Here is a 26,741-nt window from a genome sequence, read left to right on the forward strand (position 1 = left end):
GAGGGCTTTGCCTCTACAGTTAGAAAGTGGCACTAGAAGTTAAATTATCTGTTATTGATACTCCTGAGAAATATACATGCTAACACTACCATAAATATTAGGTAGGCGGTAATAGTGAACTGAATGTCTCGACAAAAATTTCAAAAAAGAATGTGCTTAAGTCCCTCTAATTTTTTAACATTTATATATTTTATGTCACTTTTTAAAAATCAGATGCACATTCCCCCATTATTAGCAAAAAACAAAATCAGTAACATATGTTCCTATTCTTTATCGCAAATCAGGAATCATCTTAAGAGATAAAAGGTCCTAGTACAACTTTCAGGGGCGGGGGGAGAAAGGCTTGTTATTCACCACAGAAAAATTAAAACACTAGTCTGGGGCAAATATTTTTCCAAAATCAATAATGATATTAACTATGCATCAAATAAATTCATTTGGTTACCTAAGAATTCATCCTCTAAATAATGACTCCTGGAAATAGTAGTAACAGCAATAGTAGAAACAGAGATACAAAAACAACCACCCTTCAAACCCAAACAATTATAATGATAATTACAGTAAACACTCAAAAATAAAATTTATCTATATTCTTTACAAGCAATATCCCATTTATGGTTCACAATAAACATGCAACACAGCTATGATTATTATCCTGATTACAGATGAGGAATGGAGAGCTGGGGAGGTTAACTTGCTATTAAGTTGTAGAGATGAGCAGTATCTCCAGATTTGCTGTCCATCATTTTGATACACTGTCCTCAAAGCTTCTTAAAAATCAGCTACATCAAGAAAACACTACTTAAGTGTTTCTACAGCAAGAATTGGTGATATTAGCTCTAAAAAGTTTCCAAGTCAAAATCACCTCCACCACACTATATAAAGTGGAGTTTTGGAGTATCAACAGACTACCTGTCCAAATAAAAGCCAAAACTGACAAATAAAGTCATTGAGATTTGGCTGATATAGTTTTCAAGGTAATAGCTGAATTGTAGACACATCTCCATTATTTGCATGGAAATTGTGCCACTTTGTGCATTATTTACCAAAGGGCGTCTGTGCATATTTGTGTGTGTATATCTTAAACACTAGGTCAAATCTAGCACAAACCTCAGATTGACGGCATTTATCATTGTTTAGCCTTATCACTTACGTGATCTACATTGAGTTCTAATATTATTTTTGAAACAAAATACAAAAAATATGCTATGATGCTATGGTAGTTTACATTATAGTATATTTCAAGTAAGTATATGAACTAAATAAGGTATTCAAAACCAGATTTAGTAAATTATTTCCAAATGTCTTGTACAATCTATTCTTCAGAGTTGACTACATTTTACCATCCCAGGAATAGAAAATAAATTCTGTAGATTTTTGAAGTACAACTGTGAGTAATGCTGGGCAATATAAAAAATATGGTGTTGAATTTTTTAAATAAACTATGTTCAGGTGAACTATTTTTAAAAAAGGAAAAGAAATATTGTAAATTCCTTTAGAAATTTATTAGAAAATATTTTGATACAATTTTCAAAGAGATATTCAATTTCCTATGGAAATATTTTCCATAAAACAACTCTCTAGAAAATTGAAACTGTTTCCAACTGCTATATCTTCCAACATCTTCCACATACTTTAGAAATAGGTTTTAGTCCTGCTAACCTTTATTATATTATTTCAAGGAAATCTATACCTAGAAAAATAGCATAATTCAAAAACCCCACTCACATTACACACACACACATACACACACATGCAAATACAGCCAACGTGTTGGTCTTCTTTTTTAATTATAAGGGATGTCTTAAGTTACAAAGTAATTACATTTCAAACAAATTCTTAAATTATATGCACATGCATTTAAGTGTTTTTACTTATATGAAATGACTTCTTGGTAAGAAAATGCAGTGGCTTATTGTGCAAAACATAAGATGAGTAATTTAAAAAACCTTATTGCCAAAAACACATACAGAATGAGTCCTCTGACAGTTCACTTTTGATGTCAGTTCCACTTTTACTTTCAAGATTTAGTGAAAATAATGTATTAAAAAACAAAAAGAATGAATCATTGCCAAAGATTATAGGATTATCAACATATTTCCAAAATATAAACAAATATAGTTGTTACCTGTTGCGTATACTTCTGTATTTCATCCAGAACAAATTCTACTTCTTTTGAGGTTGTTAATGAAGCAAGATTTCCACTAAGATTATAGCAATAAAGTTTTGCATTGTCATAGCTTTCTCTACTGGAATTGATTCTAAGACAAGCATCCCCAATATGATTCCATCCTTCTCCACAAAGATGAGCTAGTCAAAAAAAAAATTATACCTTATTTTAGATTATCAAAAAGCGTGTGTATTTTTTAATTATTTCAGAATTCTAGATATAACTTCTACATCCGTTTAAACAATTTTTAACAATAAAACATTTAAATATATCAATATAATGTGCTACACCAAATTTGTCTAATAGTTTGGTGGAGAATGAGAACAGAAGAGCCTAATTTTTTCTTTAATTCTTAGACACAGGATAAGCTATGGCTCTATAACATAGGTTAAAATGTGTTGACTGTTTAATAGGTTTTTCGTATAAATCTAGTGTGTTGGCATATGGTATCAAAACAAGTAAAATCATTACTATATTTACATCCCTGGGTCAAATTTACATAATAAAAGATCACTTTAATAGAAAAATAACCAGCATATAACAAAAACAATTTCAAAGCTATTTCTACAAGTGTAGCTAATTATCCTCCAAATCTAATTTCCATAGCCCAGGTGTACTATTTTGATATAAGTTGGTTCTTTGATTCTTTAATTATAAGTGGGGAGAGAAGTCTCATTTCATTTATGTTTAGTAAAGAAGCCATAATCTCTGCTTCCTAATGCTTACTTTTACACAGTTGTGCAGTTCTTTCTAAAGTGTAAATACACTATTCAGCAATATTGGTTTATCCTAAGAATCCAAATTAAATTTAAAACAGCGCCTATTTTCTAAAACACAGATTTATAGATACATTATAAAATCATGCTCTAGTGTGCACTAATTAACAAAGCAGTGTTTCATTAACAAACTGATGCATAAAATTTGACTACATTTAGTTTCTACATCACATTAAATATATCAGGGAACCTTGTCCTTTTGGCCTTAGATGCATTAGTGCAAACTTTACAGAATTATTCTAAAGCAGAAATTCTCAAACATTTTGGTCTTAAGACTCCTTTATCTCATAAAAATTACTGAAGGCCCCACAGATCTTTTTAATGCATTTTATATCTATTGCTTTTGACCATATTAAAAATTAAAACTGATCCTTTAAAATATATTTACTTATTCATTTAAAATTATAATGTAAAAATTCATTACAAACACACTCTTTCAGCTTCTGGGATGTCTTCTCCCTTTATGCTATATACTGGCCAGAAGGAGATGTACTGTCAAATTCTCTCTCTGAGAGAGAGGAACTAACAATTCAAATTGGGCCCCTGGCATCAAAAAATTAAGACCGATTGATGAATGAACAGAGGGATGCATAGACAGAAATTTCAGGGAGAAAGCAGAGCAAAATGTTCACTGCAGAATCTAGGGTGTGGGTATTGGGTGCCCTCTCTACAATTCTTTCCATTTTTCTATACTTTGAAAACTTTCATAATAACATGTGGGGAGAAACATTACAACTTAAAATAAATAGCACATGTTATTTTTTAAAATTATAGTCTCCAAAACAAAAAACAAAATAGTGAAAAGAGTGGCACTGTTTTACATTTTTGCAAATCTAATGTTGGTTTAATACGAGACAACTGTATTCTCATACCTGCTTCTACATTCAATCTATTGGAATCACATATCATGTAGCATTTGGAAAACTCCATAGTAAACCCATGAGAATTAAATTAAAACCCATGAGAATGAGAATTAAAAAAGCAAATAATATCTTAGTATTATTACTTCTGACCTCATGGACCCTCTGACAGGGTCCAGGAATAGGGGACTGCTGTTCTTTAATAACTTCCATGTTACTAAATTGGGTACCATGAATAGTGCCTGGGACATAGAAATCCCTCAATAAACTGTAATTATCATTTAAAAAGATTGTTTAAAACACCTTTGTTTTCATTTTCTAGCTACACATATAGCAATATTCCTTGTCTTCTGGAATCCAAAGTCCAAATCCCTTTAAGGAAACAGTGCAAAAGTTTTGTTAAATTTTGGCTTTTTCTTACCTTACTGAATCAAGGAAGATTTAGACTATTCCTGCCTGCCTCCTTTTTTTTCCTTTTTTTTAAATGAGATTAAAAATACCTGGTTGACTAATCACGCAAATGAAAACAAATGCAGGGGCCTTTGAGACTACACGAAATTACACCACTGAATCAAACGTTTTGATTGTTTTAGGCTTTTGTAGTCTTGAGGATCAATACTCAGCTTTAGAGTTAAAAGCATAACAGTTAACTTTTTAAATAAGTTTAGTGAGATAAACTCAAATTGTCCAATTTATATGACAGCAATAAAAAATGCAATTCATAAATTTTTATGGAAAAGTGCAATTGCTCTATAGACTGGGCCCTCCATTCAGAGCAATCACTTTCTTGAGACAAGCTGAATGGAAAACAAACTGTATCTACCCAGTTGGTTGTTTAGTAAATAAGAACACAGAACAAGGAAGGTTAGTGTATAACATAATATTTTATTGTACTTATTGTACTATATTTATTATTCTCCAAAATGACACCCAGGAGAAGTGGAGCCCTTACACCAAACCAATACTTTTTCCTGGGCAGTGAGTGGATGGGAACTACCAAATCTAACTTCACTATCATTTTTCCAAACTTCCACTGGCAACCAAATTCCCTTCTTATTGAGGCAAATTTTCTTTAAATACATTCATTCCTTCAGTCAAATCTTATTTTGGTCCAGGATTTTCTCTGTCTTTTTAAAGAGATTTTGTAAGTATTTTTACAGACCTGTATGTTGATTTTAGAATTTAACACGTAGAAATCAATATTACTTTCAAGTTGAATGTCATCTCACTATTGCTTCTCAAATCCTGCCTACTGCTCTAATATTCTCTAACTTTCTCGAGGTGAACACACATGAAGTTATCACTGTTTAAAAGCTTTAAAAGGTGGCCGGCCTGGTGGCACAAGTTCATGCACTCCACTTCAGCAGCCCAGGGTTCATGAGTTCAGATCCTCAGCACAGACCCAGACACCACCCATCAAGCCATGCTGTGGCAGTGTCCCACATACAAAACAGAGGAAGATGGGCACAGATGTTAGCTCAGAGACAATCTTCCTCAAGCAAATGAGGAAGACTGGCAACAGGTGTTAGCTCAGGGTGAATCTTACTTACCAAAAAAATAAATAAATAAATAAAAGCTATAAAGGTCAGTATACAAACAAAATTGAAAGTTTGAATAAAATACCTCAATGGGACTTTTAAAGGCAATCTAATTTTTATTTTATTACACGAACTTGTAAGAAAGACATAAATCCTCTGAAGGAATTTTCCAATACTTTTTAGAGTTACATAGGTTCAGAAATTTTTCTAAGGAAAAATTCAAAAACAAACAAAAAGCCATGGGATAGAGAGAGGCAAAAAATTGAACAGAGGTAAAACGTCCAGATAATAGTTTCGTTTGCCATTTATAAGCCATGCAACTTTGAGCAAGTCATTTAACGAGTGCACTTCTCAGATCATCTGTATAACAAGAAGATGGAACTGGTTAATCTCCACATTACCTTTCAATTTTCTGATTTTCTCCTTTATATTTAAAAGGAGGAGTACTTAGGGTCTACTAAGAAGAGTGTTAACTGTAAAAACTAAACTAAAATTGCTTTCTAAAATGAGCTTTGCTCTGGTTGGCACAACTTAGATTCTCACTAAATAATGTAATATTTATTATAAATGTTACAATTTATAATAAAAAAGCCGTCAGTCAGTAAAAACAGTTCCTGGAATTTAAAAAATAAAGGGTACTTTAAAAACAAATCAAATACATCAAAATATTAACATTTGTTAAATCTGGATATTAGTGTGAATGCTTATTATTTTCTATGTCTTTAAGATATAATTTTTTAAAAGTGAAATGGATTCTGATCAAACCAATAGTATGAACATCTTAAAAGAATTGGAAGCAAACATACAAACTTTTCTTGTAAAAACAATGCTGTTATTACTTCAATATTATTGATCATTTGCTATTGATTTAATTTTAGAAAATGAAATGTTCTTACTAAACACTCTTTACTATAATGGTATTCATCTGTGGACTGTAAAATTCATTTACCAAATTGAAATCTTTACCTGGTAAAGCCTGGCATTCTTGCTGTCGTTGATCCCACTGGCAATTCAAGTTTAGTGAACAGCTTTTACAGCTGGTAAGTTTGTTACAGATCTGCTCATTTCTTACATGACATTTGGTGTAGTTTTTCACAGACTAGAAAGTTAAAAGATAAAGCATGTTCTTTTTCACCTTTGTATAGCAACAATTCTTAAATTTCAGTGTATATATCAATGACCTGGTGAATTTTAAAATACAGATTTCTAACCCCAAATCAAGTTTTACTGAGACAGAATGTCTCTTATTCATTTCTCTAGTTAAATTACAGTTCTTGGAATTAGAATGTGTACTTACTGAAAAAATGCACAGATTATGAAATTTGAAACAGAAACTATCTAATAAAAATCTTTTCTATCGAATCTAATAACAGGCTTTCAATCAATAAATAAAGCCAATACGTTAAGTCATTTGTCTTAATGATCACGTGAAAGAATTCTAGTCCTAACAAAACTATCATGCAAACCCCCAGGATGAAGTAGAATGATACATAAAAAAATTAAAGAGATGCTTTATCAAAATCCAATACAATCTAAAAAGATAAATTATTTTCTCAACAATTCAAACTAATTTTACTTCCATGGATACTAAATAATGGTTTTGGTTAATTCATGTTTCTCACATATGTATTTGTCACATTTCCTTTATGTAGGCTACAAAGAACCTGCAGAAGGTACATTTTGATCAATCCTACTACACAGTATAATCATATTTCAACTGAGTCCAGCACTCAGAGTTTAAAGGTTAAAGGTCAAAAAAGAAAAAACAGGTAACATAGGAACTTTGGTGGTAGTTGCCTCCATACAGCAAGCTTCAGATATCTCACATGATATTATCAATATCTAAGATAAAATCTACCTCATAAAAATTAATACTAAAATTTTGGGCTCAACTCTTCTTTGAGAAAAAACCATAATGGACTTAATGTTGGAGCCTGAGCCCCACTTCAATCTTTTTTTTCTCTAGAGGTATAAATGCTTACCTCAGGCTGTCTCACGTAAGGGAGCTACATATTTCTTCTCAGTCAATAAAACTTAGTTACAACTATCGCACATATGAAAATGGCTGAAGTAATTTCTGTCATCTTGGATACTTTAAAAGTCACCCACCAAATATTTATTTATAAACTACTATACTTTCCTACATAAACTGCATTGCAGTCACCTCCATTCCAAAGAGATGTTAATTTCTTTAGAGCAAATTACATATACAATGACAGATAAAAAGTACAAAGATACTAATGTTTACCTTTATTCATTCGAAAAAACCACATAAGATACGTTTTTTTAAACCTCAAATTATTTTATGACTCTTTTTCAAACACCACAATTTCATTAGAGACATACAAACTTCCTGTTATTTTTTCTGATTCACTTTGTTTTCATATAGCATATAAATCTTAGTATTATTCTATACGATCTTTAGAGTACAGTTCCAAACATTTGTCAGCTAACTGAAAAGAAATGTTTACTTGAATCATCTGATAAATAGAATAACCTATAAAAATGACAAGAGAATGGCTAAACGACATGTTAGAATCAGAGAAAGAAAAGCAACTCAGTGCCAGTCTTTAGAACAACAATGGTATCATTAGAGCCACCACCCAAATAACTCTGCTGCTCCTCATGAAGAACAGTATAGTCATTTATTGATTTTGAACCCAGTACAACAGATGAAATTGTATTTCAGTCACACACAGGACCAACTGAATCAATGATGGAAGAAAGCTGACTGCTATTCTGAAACATGGTGGTATTTTTTGGCCTAAACAACCAGATGTACATTAGTAAACAGACTATGAAGAGTAAACATTACTCTACTGATCTTCACTCATATATTTAGATGCAAATTTCAAATGAAAATCTGTGAGAAGTAAGCAGATTTTTTGAGCTATTAGAGCACAAAATATGTAACCTGCAGTAAATATGACTAAATAATGAAATAGAATATCAACAGACATCATTTGCACTAAAATCTCATAGACCTTTCTGTATCCATTAGCATTTGGTTTAGCTTAATCACCAGACAGTGTGATAAAACTGTCTAAAAGACACATCACATCAAAGTCTAAATTACAAGTGAGTATCATCTGCTCACTTATCCTATCTCACCCAGTGTTTTCCTTGTTAACACATCGTTATCAAAAATAAAATAAAGCAAAAGGCCATTTTATAAAATGAATACTTGACAGCAATTTACATAACACAACTCTTGAGATATGTGTATTTTCACTTAGTGTAAATGTCTAAACACAAATTAACTTAGAGTTATCCAACAAAGCTTTAAATAAAATCTGCTTGAAATTTCTGTCTAATAACATTCTCTATTTCAGTCCTTTATTCCCATGCTTTATTTTACTTAACTCCTATTTCCACAGTACTCATTAAAATAACTCCCATTAGATGAATACTAATGCAAATATAAAAAAGTAATTCAAATTTTCAAAGCTGAATCATGTCATACTAACATTAAAACAAATAAAATTGAAGTATATATTGTTATTAAAGCAACTTATATCACTGTAAGATATAAACCAACATAATATGTATGAAAGCTAAAGGATTCAATCTGATGAGCAAATACACTGAAAATTTTCCTCCATTTTAAGGTTTGAATATTTTAGAACAGAATCATAAAACAAATATTCTTAAATATGATTGGCTACCGGAGAAAATTTTTAGATGATACAATAAAACTTTTTTAATTAGTTTTCAAACTCCCTTTTCTTTACCTTTTACCTCTGTCTGGTATCTTAAACAATAAGTGGATACTTTTGTTGATTAATAAAAATTCAGAAAAAGAAAAATAATGTATATTATATTCAGTTGAAAATCTAAGTGAACACTATTTGGTTATTTAAGCTATAGCCAATAAAAGAATCTTTCATCCTGCCACATATAGTTTTCAATACTTTTTAAAATTATTTTTTCAATTTTTGACATCTAAAACACATGGGACATTTTGATACTAGCCACTTAGAAGGTTAATTTTTGCTGTTCTTAATCTATTTCATGTACCATAAATATTAATTTTATAATTTTTTTCCATAGTCTACCTAAAGCAGAGTTTCTCAACATCATCATCATTGACATTTGAACCTGATAACTATTTTTCACAGTAGGCTGTTCAAGCATTGTAGGATATTTAGCAGCACCCCCCACCTCTACGTCCTAGGTGGGAGTAGCAGCCCCATTGCTGGGACAACCAAAAATGTCTACACATCGCCAAATGTCCCTTTGGGCACAAAACTGCCTCCAGTTGAGAACCGCTGATCTAAGGACAGATAAAAGGAAAACTACAAGTGTCAATCATTAAGGTTGAACTTACACCCAAACTATGTAAACAAAACAGTAGACCACATAACCATTAATGCATGTCTGACAGAATCCCACAGAAATGATTTCAATACTGACCTGTATAATCCTATTTCCATCAGCACAGAAAACAATGTTTATAGTTACAGTCTAATTTTAAAATCAATTTTGAAAGAATTTTCCCAGTTTCAGTCATGAAAAGAAGTAAAAATCACTGGATTCAAAATGGAATCTAGACTGACAAATTTGAGCCACAAACTACAGACTAAATTTATAATGTACCAAGAATGGAGTGATTCCCTACATATTTTCTAAACATCTTGATGTGTAAAGTGCTATTTTGTACAGTGCTATTACATGGTAAGCTAATGATTATACTAGCAGCAAGGTTAACGACATCATCATTTACCCATGAATACTAACCATACTGCAGTTACTGTTGGCTGAAATGCATTTCTTGTCATCACACCATTGGCACCCATTTGTATTGGCAGTACAGCTGGCACAATCTGCATATCTGTAACATCTGTCATCGGAAGTAGCTGTAATACAATTGGGAGATAGAACACATTGAGAAGAAAAGGAAAATGTCACACTTCTTAATTCGCACATTTTTAAAACTGTCTCAGAATCACTAAGACATTTTTAAACCAAAAATATGACCTTAGGTACTAAAATATGTTCTTCAATGTGAAGTCAACTTTGTAGTGTAATTGTAGTTTAACAGGTTTTTGGATGCCTCCTACCCTCATCTCATGTATTCAGTCTACTAGAATCCTACAGCAATTTAAAATTTACAAATTATAGAGGGGGTAAAACACTTCTAGGTTTTTTACTAAGCAAATGTATTACTATACATCTAATTGAAAACATCATAACAAATACTCACTGTTTATCATTGTTCATAAAGATATTTGGAGACATCTGAGTTATTATGGATTAGCAAAGCTTGAAAATACATTTATTAGTTATAGCATTGAAAATGAATAAAAGCCCCACCCATTTTAAAAAACTGATAAATTTTTATCCAAATCATTCATATTTACTCACAATTTTTTATATTAGATTTATTTATTCAATATTTTATTAGAAATATTAAACTAGAACATTAGTCATCAAAATTACAGAAAAATTCTTAACTTTATGATCTGGCTTGGCAATAATTCAGGAAGGAAAAAAAACTACCAAATGCAGGATAAATTACTTCATTTTATTTCTTTGAAGCACACACAGTATTTCTTAGAAAGAATGTATTTGACAGCATTTTTTACTTATATCAGAAAATAATTCATCTTTATATATGACCGTGCTACATATAAAATATTGTTACATAATATTACAGACAAAATTCAAAAAAGAAAACTAAAAACAGCTAATAAAGATATTAAATTCTTAATCACTACTCAGTTCAAACACACAATTCCCATGTTAAAGGATTATGAATCTTTAACTTCTGAAAGCTACTAAGGTAATTCTTATAAGCAAAATGTATTTCTACTTCTAGCCAAGGAGAGAAGTCCTGTGCCAGAGAGATGAAAAAGAAAAACAACTTCACCTGTTTTAGGAGGGCACTTTGCTCTAAGAATATTATTAATATTCCCAGATTCCCAAGATTCACAGTGATTTTTATTCCAAATACATTTTATCCCTGGACCAGCATTTTTACAAAGTTCTTCATCTCTGAAAGCTTTGCAGTTTGGAGGCTTGTATACAAGGATATCATTAAGGAGCACACTAGAAAATCCTCCAAATATATACATGGACCTATTAGAAACAAAACAAGAAGCTTAAAGGAACAATATGAAGAAAAAGTCTCAAACAAATTAGTTTTAAAAATAAATTTAAATATATATTTTACATTATTTTATCAAAGTAGGAAACAATTTTTTTAGTAATATATACTTTAGAATTGCTGTCTAGGATCACAATTTTTGAATATAGACATAGAATTTAGATTACAGATACAGACTTCTTCTTATAGTGTTTTACTATCCTTTTATAAAATAAAAAGACCAAGAGTTAAATAATCAAAAAGATTTTAAAGTTTTCAATTTGGAAAGAAAAGCCCAGATAATTACTGAATTAATTCTACCAGTGCCAAAGAAGTTTGATATGCTCTCAAAAACAGCATAATTTTTATTTCTAAAAACATGATTAATATAATAAGTGGAGACAATCAGAAAACACTTCAATAATATCTTTTACTTCGTAAAAAGAGTAAAATAAAAATCAACCAAACACAACTGTTCAACAGAGTAGCCTAGAGGTTTTACGTTTACACTCTGGATTTCATTTATCACTATTCTGAAAGCCAACTGATGTCAGTTACAGTTTCTTTGTGGTTAACTTCTACCTGCTTTTAGTATCATATTAGAGAATTTTTACATAATTGGAATAAGGTGGTATTAGAATGAACTTACAAAATGTCATTATGAATTACAAATTTTAAGCTAATTAATGAGCTAGCATATTGTTTATTGTCATTTGAGTCCACATTACCAAATTTTTACTATAGAAATGGAAAAGCCACACTAACTCAGAGGAAGGCAACTTAATGACCATCCACTCCAAGTTCCCAACAGACATAAGTTTAGGAAAGTCCAGAGAGGTTGAGAGAATTGTCAGAAATCACGCATTTTAGTTAATGACAGAACTAAAATGAGAATCTAATTCTTCCCACTTTCCTTTCTCCTTGATAGAAACATGAGCCTAGCCTTTCTATCATTTCAGTTTGATTTTTCTTCAGGAAGTCACTCATTATCTAATCTCTGGAAAAGGGAACGAAGGCAGGATGACTTTTTAAAAGTATCTGAAGTTTTCTCTCAGTACCTTTCCTCTGATTATTCCCCAATCCCTTAAATATATTTAAACAAAAAATGAAAGTTTTGGTTAATGAACCAAAACGTATTCCACATTAGAGGAGGGACGCATAAAATCCAATGCCATTAAGTACAAACAATAATTTTTAAAAGAATAACACAATATGTGGATAATATGACTGATAAATGTATTTCTATTACCCATTAATGACAACTGCAGAGTGTCCAAATCTGTTGACATCTCTATGAAGATTTGGTTTTGGTAATATTTTCCATTCATCACAAGCTAGAATACAGAAAACAGCAAAGCAAAAAGTGAAATAAGATAAATATGATAAAACAATCATTGGCCAAATTAAAGATACAATACTTAAAATTAGGAGGCCTTTTATTAACTTTCCATGACCTACAATTTAGTATCGTTACTCAACTAGCATTATTCTTGAAATAAAAATAACTTCTGCAGAAACATATTTAAGTATATGAGAATAAAGGAAATGAAAGAAATTAGGTGTACTTTATATTGGAGAATAATTGTAACGACATATCTTTATTAAGTAAATCAAGGTTCATATAGTAAAATACATGAAATGTTGGGCAAACCTATTAGAAAGTTAAATCACTAAGTCAAATTTTACATACATGCATACAAAATTAAATGGGATATATAACATCCAGTGAAAGAATGCCTAAAACAGAAACATTAAAATGAAATATTTAAATCACTTTAATGATCTGATATTTCAAAAGAACAGTTTTCATTTCATGTAAAGGAGAATAATTTGTTTCAAAAAATTAGACCAAACAAATGAATAAATAACCTAAATAATTCATGAGCTATATAAAGACGATGGAAAGAAGAATGGTTAGAGAAAACTGTATATCACTTCAACATAGCCTCAAAATTGACAGATATACTGCCATAGATTTTGGAATGTCAAATGATTCAGTATCCAGTAACTAGGGACAGTCTCAGGAGAGTGTTTTAGATTGCATCTTCTTAGACATGTCATATCCAAAGGCAAGTCTTCTAAAAAATCACATACATGTAACAAGCTTTTAAAAGCAAATTAATTTTATTTTTAGGTAGCTTAGAAGCCCTTTTGGAACAAAAAAAATAAAATACAGTTACTTGTAAAAGTTAAAGTTTTAGTGAATCACTTGCTTTCCTATTTAAGTAATTATTTCTATAATACCAGTGAAAAATAATAAATTTGTTTTTAATTCAATTTACTGCTAATGAAGATGAAAGGAATTACAAAAGCCAAAATTATGGTTTAGAAAATGAAACCAGAAGACTGAAAGCAATAAAATACATCTTGAGTTCTATTTCCCAGAGCGTATTCCAAGGAACAAAATGCCACCCGCCAAAAGGGTATTCCTTAGTTCATATAATCTCTCTCTTTAGTTCACAAAGTACATTTGCCTATTAAATACTCTCAAAAACAGAGTACAAAGGTGTAGAAGGCTAATTTTACTTAACACAGTGTTTTCCCGATGTTTTTATCCACAGAAGCACTTTTCACATAACACTTACTAACATTTCCAAGGGCCAACGCTCTGAAGATCACATTTTGTGAAGTACTACCACAGAGGCCTATGCATAGGATTAATAGTCTGCCAATTTTATGTTAGAGTTCATTTAAGAAATGTGCATTATATGTGTGTAGTACTATAAACTTCTAAAGTATTTTCATCTACAACTTAAATGGTCTTTATAGGAATCCAGTGAAGTTGATTAAATAGCATTACCATACGTTAGAAATGAAAAATTAGACCTAGGAGAGGTTAAACAATTTGCTTAAAGCCCATTTGATTGCCTTTGTCTTTCTATAAGTTACACTGATGAATGTTTGAGATTATAAAAGCATACTGACAGGTTTCTGAAAGATTACATATTCTCATTTGGAGAGAAGAGATGACCTGTATAGGGCACAGGCTTTGAAAAAGAAAGAGAGGGAAATGTTAGAGATAGCTAATGAGTAAGGGCAGACAGATTTCAATCGTTCCACCCAAATGCAACACACACACATACACACACACATCACATGGCCACTGATTGATAAATTGTGTTGATTATAGTACTCCAACAACAGAATCAGAAACCTGAATATGCTTCAGAGAAATGAAACAGGAAAGAGTCAGATGAAAGAGTAGGACTTCTAGAAAGCAGGACTTCCAGAAATCGGTTTATTATAAAAATCTCCAAAGAAGAATCTTCAAGGTCATTTGGGGACATGTGGAGTCCAGAAAACAAAGTGACACAACAATCTGAGCCTACCTACGACTAATATGTAATGTGGCCCAGCATCCACCACACACCAGGCAGAAGGAGAGAAGGAAAGAAGACTGTCAAGATGAGAACCAGAGAAAATATTCAGAAGAAACATCTCAGAAGTGAGTTATAAAAAGAGCTGAGAGAATAAAGACCAGCATTAACTAAAACTTAGGCTTTTTGAAGATTTCTTTTAACTCTATAAGCCACTCTCTTTTGGTAAAAACATGAAATTTCTTCAGCACACAGAATAGTCTAAAGAAAAGCATTACAAACACCTATGTACCACTACCCAGATCTGCCAAACCCAGTATCTCACCATGCTTACTATAGATTTTTTAAAAAAAGAAAATATTACTGATACAATTGAGGTTCCCTGTGTGCTCACTCCCTCCCCAGTTCAAGTTTCTTTATATCTACCTTCTTTTGATGCAACTACTATTCTATATTTACTTATTAATGTTTCTTTACTTTTTGTAGGTTGTAAAAGTTTGGTTTTTTCACCATTTTAACCATTTTTAAGTGTGCAGTTCAGTGACATTGAGTACCTTCACAACGTTGTGCAGCCATCACCACCATGTATCTCCAGAGCTTACTTCATCGTGCAAAACAGAAACTCTGGACCCATTAAACAGTAATTTCCCATTTCTCTCTCTCAACACTGGTAACCATCCTTCTACTTTTCTGTCTATAAATTTAACTACTCTAATTAGCTCATATGAATGGAATCCCATAGTACAAGTCCTTTTGTGATTGGCTTATTTCCCTTAGCATGTTTTCAAGGTTCATCCATGTTATAGTATATGTCAGAATTTTCCTTCCTTTTTAAGCTTGAGTAATATTCCATTGTATGTATATACCACATTTTGTTTATCCATTCATCTATCAATGGAAACTTGAGTTGCTTCCCATTTGGGCTATTGTGAATAATGCTGCTATGAACATGGGTATATAAATATCTGTTCCTGTCCCTGATTTCAATTCTTTTGGGTATATGCCCAAAGTAGAAGTGCTGAATCATACGGTAATTCTGCTTACCTTTGTGAGAACCCTCCATACTCTTTTCCATAATGGCTGTACCATTTTACATTCCAACCAGCAGTGCATAAGGGTTTCAATGTCTCCACGTCCTTACCAACACTTGTTATTTTCTAGCCATCCTAATGGATGTGAAGTGGTATCTCACTGTGGTTTTCATTTATATTTCCCTAATGATTAGTGATATTGAGCATCTTTTCTGTCCTTATTGGCCATTTGTATGTATTCTTTGTAGCAAAGTCTACCCAACAATCCGTTTAGATTTATGCATATATGTGGTGCTATATGTTCATTTTAACCATGCATAGCATTCCATTTTATGACTACACCAAAACATACTTATCCATTAAACTGTTAAAGGTCATTTAGCCTTTTTTCAGATTTTTCCTACCACAAGTCATGTTGGTATGTTCATTTTTCTACACATTTTCTTGTGCACATTTTGAGACTTTCTCCAGGTAGATTTCTAAGAGGAAAATTACTAGGTTTAAAGAAAGGCACAACTTCAATTTTAATAGATTTTGCCAATTTGCTCCCCAAAGTAGTTGCACTGACTTAAACTCACACCAGCAGTGCCTAATGGTTCTTCTCATTTCACATTGTCTACAACACGTAGCTCTATCAGACTTCTTAATTTTTATCAATCTGATAAGTTGTTTTATTTTGCATTTTTTTTCAGTTAATGGTGAGGTCAAGCATCTTTTCGTGTTTATAAGTTGTTTGTTTTTACTCTTCTGTAAAATTACTGTTCAAGTCTTTTGCCCACTTTTCTATTTTATATTTGTTTTTTTCTTAATAATTTGAAAGAATTCTTTATTCTTTATTAAACGTTGTTGGTGATATGCACTACCATATCTTCTCCTATGCCATGAGTTGTCTTTTCACTTAGTTTATGAAGTATTTTAACAAAAAGTTTGTACATTAACTTGGTCAAATTTATTGTTTTCCTTATGATTTGTTCTTTTTATTCTAAAAGACAATCTCTAATTTTCTTCTAAAGGATATAATTTGGCATTTACTATTTTGACCTTCAATCCATTTGGAACTTATTTTCGCATTGTTGCCGGGGTCTAATTTAATTTCTCCCATATTTCCAAGATATTTCTCAGTGTATTTCCATACACCAATTTTACCAGAACCATTTTTTGAAAATTTGTCCCTGATCCACTAATTGTGCCTCATTTAATTTTTGTACTGCTGTGGTTTGTTCTTATTTTGCTTGTTTTTAACTGAAGAAATATGTGCTAAGTTTAAAAGTCAAATAATCCCACAAGGTTCATCACAAAAAAGTCCCCTGCTCCCTATCTTCCCAATGCTTATTCCAGCATCACAGAGGTAAGCACTTTCAATTCTAAATTAAAAACTAGACAGAGTTTGTTTTTGCATTTACCTCCTTATTCTAAATGGCAGACTTAGTTCTTAGTTTCAGATAACATCTCTAACTTCCTTCTTTAGAAGATGAAGATTTTAACTCTTATTCAGACACATACACAAATACTTCCCCTCCCTCCATCTTCCTCACGCATTTAAATTATAATTTTGTTTAGATCAATATTCAGTATTTATTATATGATATTACTTGCAGATAAGCCATATAGCATGCTATGATTACATTTTTACTTTTGAACAACTTGTTATTTTCCCTGAAAATCATATTTGTTGCTAAGGTTAGGTGTCTACATATCTACTGCTAATTCATCCCCAACTCTTGACCAGAGGTATACGTCTCTTCTCAGTATTTTCTAATAGATCAGATTATCTAGCAGGTTCATTTACTTCTTGAAGATATTCCTCCTAAAATGCCATCTATCTTCTCCAACCTAGACTCATTGCGCTCTAGGCCTGCTGCATCATCCTAAGGATCTCTTCACATCTCTCCTCTGGTATGTACTCTATTTCTTGGATTTTAATTTCTACCTGTTTTTATTTATTTATTTAATCTCATCTATCAGTAGGAGACATAATTGTACAGCTTCCAGAGAAAGTTTACATTGTAAGTAAATTTTTGAGACCTTGCAATTCTAAAAGTGACTTTATTCCACTGTAATACTTACGTGATTATTTGATTGGGTTTAGAATTCTAACTCGGAAAGCATTTTCAGATGATGAAGGTATTGCTCCACTGTCTTCTTGCCTCTAGTATCGCTTTTGCAAGCCCTCTGCTGTTGAGTCTCAGCACTTATTTGGACTATTTCTTTTCTCTCTACAGAAGCTTTTACAGTCTTCTTTCTATTTCACTTTTCATGATAGGTTTCGCTGTGAGCATTTTGTACTCATTTTTCTGGGGCTCAGTGGGATCTTTCATTCTGAAAAGTCCTGTACTTAAAATCTGGATATTTTTCTTGAATTATTCATTTGATAATTTCCTCCTCATCTAAAATGTTCTGTTATTTCTGCAACTCCTATTACTCAAACATTGAATTTTCTGTAATAATCATCTAAATACCTTATATTTTACCCTACTTTATATCTGTCCATTGTTCATAATACCTTTGGAACATATTCTTGACTTTATCTTCACATCATCTATTAATTTGTTACCTTAATTTTAATTTCAAAGACCTCTTTTTTTGTTTTCTGATCTATTTTTAAAACTTACATTTTTGTTTCATGAATGTAACATCTTCTGTCCAAAAAGATTGAAGTCATGATCTCCTCCCAGCATTACCCCAATTTCCTTTAACTTCTTAATTTTTCCTCCTTGTTTGAGATTTTGGTCAAATTTAGCAGCTTTTTGCAAATATCTAAATAACTAGCTGTCCTTTCAAATTTAAGAGTGAGGCACAACAAAACTGACTGGAAGTTTTGTGCTTGGGTAAGACATCTTGACTGTTAGAATTCTTTTTTCTTTTAACTTTCCCTTGCCCACCCAGTTTTATTGAGAAATAACTGAAGTGCAGCACTGTATAAATTTAAGGTGTACAGCATAACGATTTGACTTACATATATGGGGAAATGATTACCACAATAAATTAACATCCATCATCTCACATAGATAGCAAAAAAAAAGGAAAAAGACAAAAATATTTTTTCCTTCCGATGAGAACTCTTCAATCTACTCTCTTAACAACTTTCATATATAGCATACAGCAGTGTTGGGATTCTGACTAGGTGGGACCATTTCAGTTGGAGACCTCCAAGTGTCAGTTTTTGTACATCATTTCTCTTGCCAGATTCTTTGAGTTAAATCCTCCAGTCTCCTGCCTATAAGCTATAAACCTGGCTAACAGTATTTGGAACCTAAGTGGAAGAAAGGAGATGGAGGTTTCACTCTTAAGTGTGCACACTTTCACTTAATCCCACTCTTTCCAAAATCGTATTTACACCCTCGGCCATGTTCTGGTAACCTTAAGTATAAGGTACTGGGTCAACATCTACAGAGAGTAAGCCTTTGTCTTCCAGCAGAGTAGAAGGGGCAGATACTCATCTGCACAAGTTGAGGAAGGGGATCTGGGGATTAACAGATAATTGTAGAGGTTCCTAATCAAACTTCCTGTTTTCAGGCCCACAAGCACCTCTGTTTTCAGAAGTACTTAATAACACCAATAAAATGAGAGATACCATGAGAGATAAACAACACCAACTCAACTGCCCCAAAAATGGAGAGTACTGGGAGCTTGTTCAAGACTGTGAAATAGTGAGATTTAACCCATCAGACTACATATATACTGATCAAATCACACAGCTAATATAAATGAGCAAGGCTCAAAACTCAAAAGCATCTGGCTTCCTGATTTTGTTCATTTTAGTGAGTTTCTCCCTATTAAGGTAGTAGTTGCTTGCACATTTAAAAACTGAACATCTCAGTTTAGTAACCACGCTAAAGATCAAGGAGTTATCTTCTCCAAGCCATATATGTTTCATAAACCATATCTTGAAAAATAAAACCAAGAGTAAAAGATTAACTTGAGTGTTTCAATCTAAAGAAAAAAAGACTGAGAATTCAACTGTTCTTAACTAAGAATAGAAGGAAAATATATAAAATTTAGGTTAATGGATTTAGGGAAGACCTAGGAAAAATGATCAACACTACGTAAGTAAATCGACTTAGATGTTATGAAGATCCAGTGACATTATGGATATAAAGTTGAGTAAGACTGAGTTCTTTCCCTTAAGGAATAACAATAGGATGTGATAAGTATCAAGAGAGATATATAAAGAGTGCCATGGGAGCCCAAAAAACAAAAAGCATATAACTGCTGCTAATAGTTAAACATTCAAAAAATTACTATAATAATATTTTATAAAATTAACTGAGAATTCATAAAACCTTTACTGTCTTTTTAAATGGGTAAAATTTCCTAAAATAAGTGGTCATGATCTTTTACCTAACAAAAATAATATGCTAATTGTTTATCAGCGCTATGTAATACTTAATTCTCAAAACAACTCTGAGAAGTAAATATTTTTGACACCATGTTATAGATAAAGAAACAGAATCTTTAGAGGTTAAGTAACTTCAGGTTAAATGGCAAAGTCAGTATTCAAAACCAGATCTTCCTAACTACTACACTATACTGCCTTACTACACCATCAAAATATCCTTTCTGATATTAACTTCATGAAAATTAAAAAATAACAATATTGTTTGTTTTTTAAAAGCATACAAGTTCCTGCAGAAGAAAAACATTACAGTAAAGTAATAAAAATTTAATTATACATGAGAGCAATTAATTCAGACAAATAATAATACAACGCAATTCTACTTCTAGAAGTTCTTTGCCTTTTAATATATGAGCTGGTAGGAAGTGAAGGCTTCATTACTGTCTCCAAGACATCACCTTCACTTATACTAAAAATTTTAAAAGAATTATATACAATATTTGTGACAGACATTGGTGCTGTTAAACAAACATTCCAGTTCTCTTCCTTTAGGCCCATGGTAAAATTTTACTCCCACACTCCCTAGAAGTTGGATGTGACAATATGACTTGTTTTAGCCAATGAAGTACAAGCAAAAGGGACACTTGTATTTCTGCATGGAACCATTTAATAAAAAATGAAAGAGTGCAATTTCAGTTTGGATCCCTAAGTGATGGCAGTGTGACAATTTGCTCTCCCAACCAACACTAGACATGTATCATAAGTGAAAAATAAACTTTTATTGGTCTTAATCCTCTGAAGTTTTGAGATCTGTGGCAGACATGGATATGTGCTGCCCAGATTATCATTCAGGGAAGGAATTGTCTGTGTTGCTGGGAGTGCTGTCAGTGAATAGTCATTGGCTGCAAGCTAATTCAAGAATTGTCTCAGTATCAGAGGGCCATTTCATTCAAGGCCACATCTTTCCAAGGATGACCCACATGCAAGGGCTGAGAATGTGGGGTTTTAAAGGCCCTGCCCTTTCAGCCCAACATAGAACAACTCTGACCAACAATTTTACCTCCAGAGATCCTTGTGGGATTGACTAAAGTTATCTGCCCAGCATCGTTACTCAATTTTTCCCTTTGTCCAATCCTGCTTCCTCCTCCCACCTCTTCCAAAGGCATTGATCTTAAGGGCACTCCCAATTAACATCATGAATACTAAACTCTATCTCAGAGTCTGCTTCTCAGAGAACCCAAACTATGGCATTTGGTGCCAGGAGTGGTACAAGAAAGCAGGAAATAAGATGAAGTTTGGGAACTGAATCACACACTGCCAGGCTAGCAAGGAAGAACTTGTCATTGTCAGTAGGTGGAGCACAGAAAGCCCGTGGCACAAGGTGGCCATCAATTATTAATACTTAAACCAATGGTAAGTTAGGAAGGTATGCCAATGAAGGGATATTCTAGCAGAATGAAGCATTAGATGTTTGAAAAGTATGGTGAAAATAGTAATTACTAATATATTGGAATTGCATATCTACTGCTTAGTCCTACTGAGCCCTAGAAAAAGATAATGAAAGGCTGATAAAGCTAAGGGCCTCCTTAGTACCATATATAGAGGCTGCCAAACATAGAAGTTCTATAAATTAAAAAAGGTCTGTTATTCCAAAGTCAAGGCCCTGATAGGAAAAGAATAAGAACCTGACACGTGGGATGGGGACATTTGAGTTGATGCCCCTGAAAATTTCCCAAAATTTTGAATTTCCAAATTTTCCTGAATCATCTGAGACTGCAGAAGTGGTCCACCTTTTCCTAATAAACAATAGCACTTGGCTCTGCTTGAACACAATGCAGAGACTTCTTACCAGGAAGACCTGTGCTCCAGCTCAGGATCTGCTCACACCTTCCCTACTGGCCACTGGGCTTATAACTTGGCTCAGCATAACTCAGCCAGGTACATGCCTGGACTGTTATGGAAAGAAAGAAACTATACCCCAAAGAATCTATAAGATGTAGACAGTACATATTGGTAGAAGCTAGTGGAGTACATGAGGGGAGCTTGATCAAAGCAGCCAGAACTTTATACTGGATTAGGGAAAGTTTACTGATTTGAAAGCACTCTCATAAAATGCAGGATTTATGCCCTGACAAGCACCCAGGAGATGGTATGAACTCACTATTAAGACAACTCCTATGCACACCAAAGGAAACCACCAACAAAAGGAAAAGGTAACCTATGAAACAGGAGAAAACATTTGCAAATCATATACCTGATAAGGAGTTAATATCCAAAATACATAAAGAACTCACATAACTCAAGAGCAAAAAACAAATAAGCCAATTAAAAAATGGGCAGAGGAAGTGAACAGACATTTTTCCAAGGAAGACATGCAAATGGCCAACAGGCACACGAAAAGGTGTTCAACATCACTAATCATCAGGGAAATGCAAATCAAAACCACAGTGAGATATTACCTCACATCTGCCAGAATGGCTATTATCAAACAGATAAGCAATACCAAATGTCAGTAACAACGTGGAAAAAGGGAATACTTGTGCGCTGTCGGCGGGAATGTAAATTGGTGCAGCCACTGTGGAAAACACTATGGAAGTTCCTCAAAAAATTAAAAATAAAACTACAATACTATTCAGCAATCCCACTTCTGGCTATATATACAAAGAAAATGAAAACAGGATATTAAAGAGATACCTGCACTCCCATGATCACTGCAGCATTAGTCACAATAGCCAAGATATGGAAACAAGCTAAGTGTCCATCAATTAATGAATGTATAAAGAAGATGTGGTGTGTGTGTATGTACACACATACACACAGCAAATGGAATATTATTCAGCCATGAGAAAGAAGGAACTCCTGCTGTTTGCCACAACACGGATGGACCTTGAGGGCATTATGCTAAGTGAAACGTCAGACAGAGAAAGACAAATACTACATGGTATCACTTATGTGTGGAATCTAAAAACAAGTCAAACTCAAAGAAACAGAGAGTAGAAAAGTGGTTGCAAGGGGTTGAGGGGTGGAGATAGTAGGGTAGAAAGGTTGGTTAAAGGGTACAAACTTTCAGCTATAAAATAAATAAGATCTGAGGATCTAATGTACAACGTGACTATAGCTGATAAAAACTATATTATATAATTGAAATTTTCTAAGAAAATAGAACTTAAATGTTCTCACTCTCCCAAAAAAAATGATAAATATGTGAGGTGATGGTTGCATTGATTAACTACAAAGGAAGAATCTTTTCACAACGTATACTTATATCAAGTTATCACAATGTAAACTTTAAATATCTTACAGTTTCATTTGTCAATTATACCTCCATAAAGCTGGAAAAAAAAAAACGATGACTCTTAGAAACATGGAAAAATACAGCCCATGCTAAGAAAGGTCAAATGCCAGAACTGTCATAGCAAAGAGTAAAGACATAGATTAAAAGTCTAGGTATGTGGGCATTCTGGAGTGGATATACCATGTAATGCCAGAAAATCCACCAGGTCACTCTATCTATGGAAAGGTCCAGAGGGTATGCTATTTACCAAAGTCATGAAGAATGTGATGGTAAGAAGGATACTAGCATCACTAAGAATGTGGTGGTTCTCCTCCACAGGCCAAAGCTGACGGCAGGAGAAACTCTAACAGAACTGAGCTCAGTGATGGAGACAATAGGACAACAGACACCAACCGGTGACACTTAACCATCAGAATCCAATCCAAGTAGAGGGCTACTACTGTGACAAGCAGCAAGGTCAGCATGTCAATCAAGGAGACTGACCTATTGAGAATTACAGAGATGTTTAACAGAACACAGCATCCCCAGAAGCAAAACAGATAAGTAGCCAACCAGGGTACTGCCTAACGTATATCATCAGAAGCAATCAGGGACAGATGATGAGGAGGCTGATGGAAGATGGTGGAATAAAAACTCTCAATCTATTGCTCAATCTCTGGACTTGAGCCATTTTTGAAATCCAGGGCTGATATATTTAAAATTCTTGGGTTCAGGAAGAAGGACTCTGCAATACCACAGCGGGGGTATATGGTAATAATTCCCCTAGTTCTTCCTCAAAAGCACTCAGAGTCATTTCATTGAATAACTCTAGCCTAGGGAAAAAGGTAACACAAACATTTCAAGTTCTGTTAGACACAAAGTCTGAGTTGAGACTGATACTCGTAGATATAAAGTGTTGTCATGGCCTCTCTTTATAGTAGGGATATATGGCAATGAGGAAATAATTGGCATCCTGGCCAAGATCCTGGCCAAAATGAGTGACTGGGTCTGCAGACCCCTGCACTGGTCATGCCCTGGATGTATAATTGGAATACACATTCTTGACAAATGGCACAACTCTCACACTGGGTCCTTGGCTATCACAGTGGAAAAGATCAAGTAGAAGCCTTTAGAACTGTTACTCCCTGGATAATATAATAAATTTTAAAATAATGTTACATTCCAGGGGGAGTGGGTGGCAGGAATTAGAATTACCCTAAAAAATCTAAAGAATTCAAGGATAATGGACCCTATGAAATCTCCATTTAAATCATCAGTCTGGCCCCTGCAAACTAAACAAACCTGGAGGATGACAATAGACTACTAGGAAGTAGTAGTCCAAATTGCAGGCACCAGACAAGATGCATGTCTTTGTTAGAGCAGATTAACATGGCCATTTTTGGCAAATACGTTCTTTGCCAACCCTATCAGAAAAGAGAATCAAACCTAGTTTGCATTCATATGGCATAGAAAATAGCATACATTCACAATTTTGTCTCAGGATTATATTAACTCTCCCTCTTTTTATCACAACATAGAACATATTTGATCCAACTGGACATCTTGCAGAACATTACATTGTTCCCTTATCTTAATGACATCACTTTAATTGTGCCAGATGAACAAGAATGGCTAATGCAATGGAAGCCTTTTTAAGACATATATGCTTCAAAGGGTGGAAGATAAAACCTACAAAGATTCGGAGACCTTCCATATTAGTAAAATACCTAGGGGTCCAGTGGTCAAGAGCATTCTGAGACAGATCATCTGAATTGATAGATCAATTATCATATCTTGCAATTCCCACTACAAAGAAGAAAGTAAACCATCTGGTAGGTCTCTTTGAGTTCTGAAGGCAGCATATTTCACTCCTGGGAATACTGCTCCAGCCTATATACTCAGAAGACATCAAAGGCTGCCAGCTGTGAGTGCATGCCTGGGCAGGAAATACCTCTGCTGTTGTTCCTGGCTACACTGCAAGCAGCCATGCAGTTAGGGCCATATGAACCAGTAGACAATATAGTTATTGGTGGTGTCAGTGTTGGGAAAAGTATGGAATATATATTCATGTGGAAGATACAGAAATCTCCACTGAAAGAATCCTAACGCAGACCCCACACACGTGTCAAAGGCCATGTCATCTGCAGTGGAAAATTTTACACCTCTATTCGTAACATGCTATGGGGCCCTGGTAGAGATGGAGTGCCTAACATGAGTTATCAAGTGACCAAGTGTTCAGAGTTTTGTATCATGAGCTGGTTCTGTCATGAATAATTATAGGAACATAAAATGAAAGTGGTACCCAAGATCAAGCATGAACAAGACCATAGTTCACAAGGAATGTGCATGAGTAGGCAGCTCAGACCCCATGTCATCTACCACTGTTGCACCAGTACCTACGCCTCATCTTACAGCTGATGGCCATATGGGGAATCCTCTACACTCAGATAACAAGAGGAGGAAAATACAAATATGTCAGCTTGATATGTGGGCACAAGTCAAAAATGGACATAACTTATAAGACAGCCTGACTCAAGAGAGGCCTTGAAGAACAGTGGAAAAGGAAAAAGCATCCCAACTGGACAGGTTTTTGGGCAGTATGCCTCATCCACATTGTGTGGAAGGAGAAACGGCCAAGAGCAGTAGTTAAAGGCCTAGCTAGCTGGTTAGGAGCCTAGAAGAAACAGTGGAAGATCAGAAACAAGAAGACAGTGGGGCAGAGACATGTGGATGGAGATACTTGGATGACCATGAAATTGAAGATCTTTGTGACACAAGTTAAAGGCCATCAGAGAGCATTCAACATGGAAGAGACATTAAACAACAAGTAAATAAAACACTGAGACAGCTAACATCAGTCAGTCCCTATCATAGGACACCTCAGTGCTCCACAATGAGCACATGAACAAAGTGCCGTGATAGAGAGATGGAGGCTGTCCAGGAGTGTAATAGCATGGGTTCCTTCTGAACAGAGCTGATCTAGCTATTGTTACCGCCAAAAGTCCAGCCTGATGGCAAGATATCAATTCTGATCACTTGATAAGGCCATTCTCCAAGAAAACCAACTAGATACTTGGTGTCAAGTTGACTACTTTCTACCCTGGATGGGCCAATGATTTCATTAAGACAAGAATAGATACATATTCTGAATATGAGTTTGCTTTTTCTACGCACGGGGTCTTAACCAGCATGATTATCTTTGAAATTACAAAGTGTTTGCTCAACCCTGCATGGGATCCTATGTAATCAAGAGACACACTTTACAGCAAAGGAGGAAGAGGAATGGGCCCATGACCATGGGATCCACCAGATCCCATACCACACAACCTAACAGAGCTTTGCATAGACATAGTT

General features: G+C 33.7%; 1 protein-coding gene across 2 annotated transcripts in view; it reads right to left on the minus strand.

The window, feature by feature from the left end:
- ATRNL1 (attractin like 1) overlaps window positions 1-26,741 on the minus strand; it is a 737,371-nt gene that overhangs the window by 568,206 nt on the left and 142,424 nt on the right. For both annotated transcript variants that reach the window (XM_014849275.3, XM_070482616.1), the window contains exons 11-15: window positions 12,679-12,763; window positions 11,214-11,422; window positions 10,082-10,200; window positions 6,311-6,443; window positions 2,129-2,310 (exon numbers count right to left, since the gene is read on the minus strand). In XM_014849275.3, the coding sequence (XP_014704761.2) occupies window positions 2,129-2,310; window positions 6,311-6,443; window positions 10,082-10,200; window positions 11,214-11,422; window positions 12,679-12,763 (728 nt within the window). The remainder of the gene's footprint in view (window positions 1-2,128; window positions 2,311-6,310; window positions 6,444-10,081; window positions 10,201-11,213; window positions 11,423-12,678; window positions 12,764-26,741) is intronic.

The sequence above is a fragment of the Equus asinus genome, chromosome 2, assembly GCF_041296235.1.
Source record: "Equus asinus isolate D_3611 breed Donkey chromosome 2, EquAss-T2T_v2, whole genome shotgun sequence".
In the NCBI taxonomy this organism is placed as follows: Eukaryota; Metazoa; Chordata; class Mammalia; order Perissodactyla; family Equidae; genus Equus; species Equus asinus.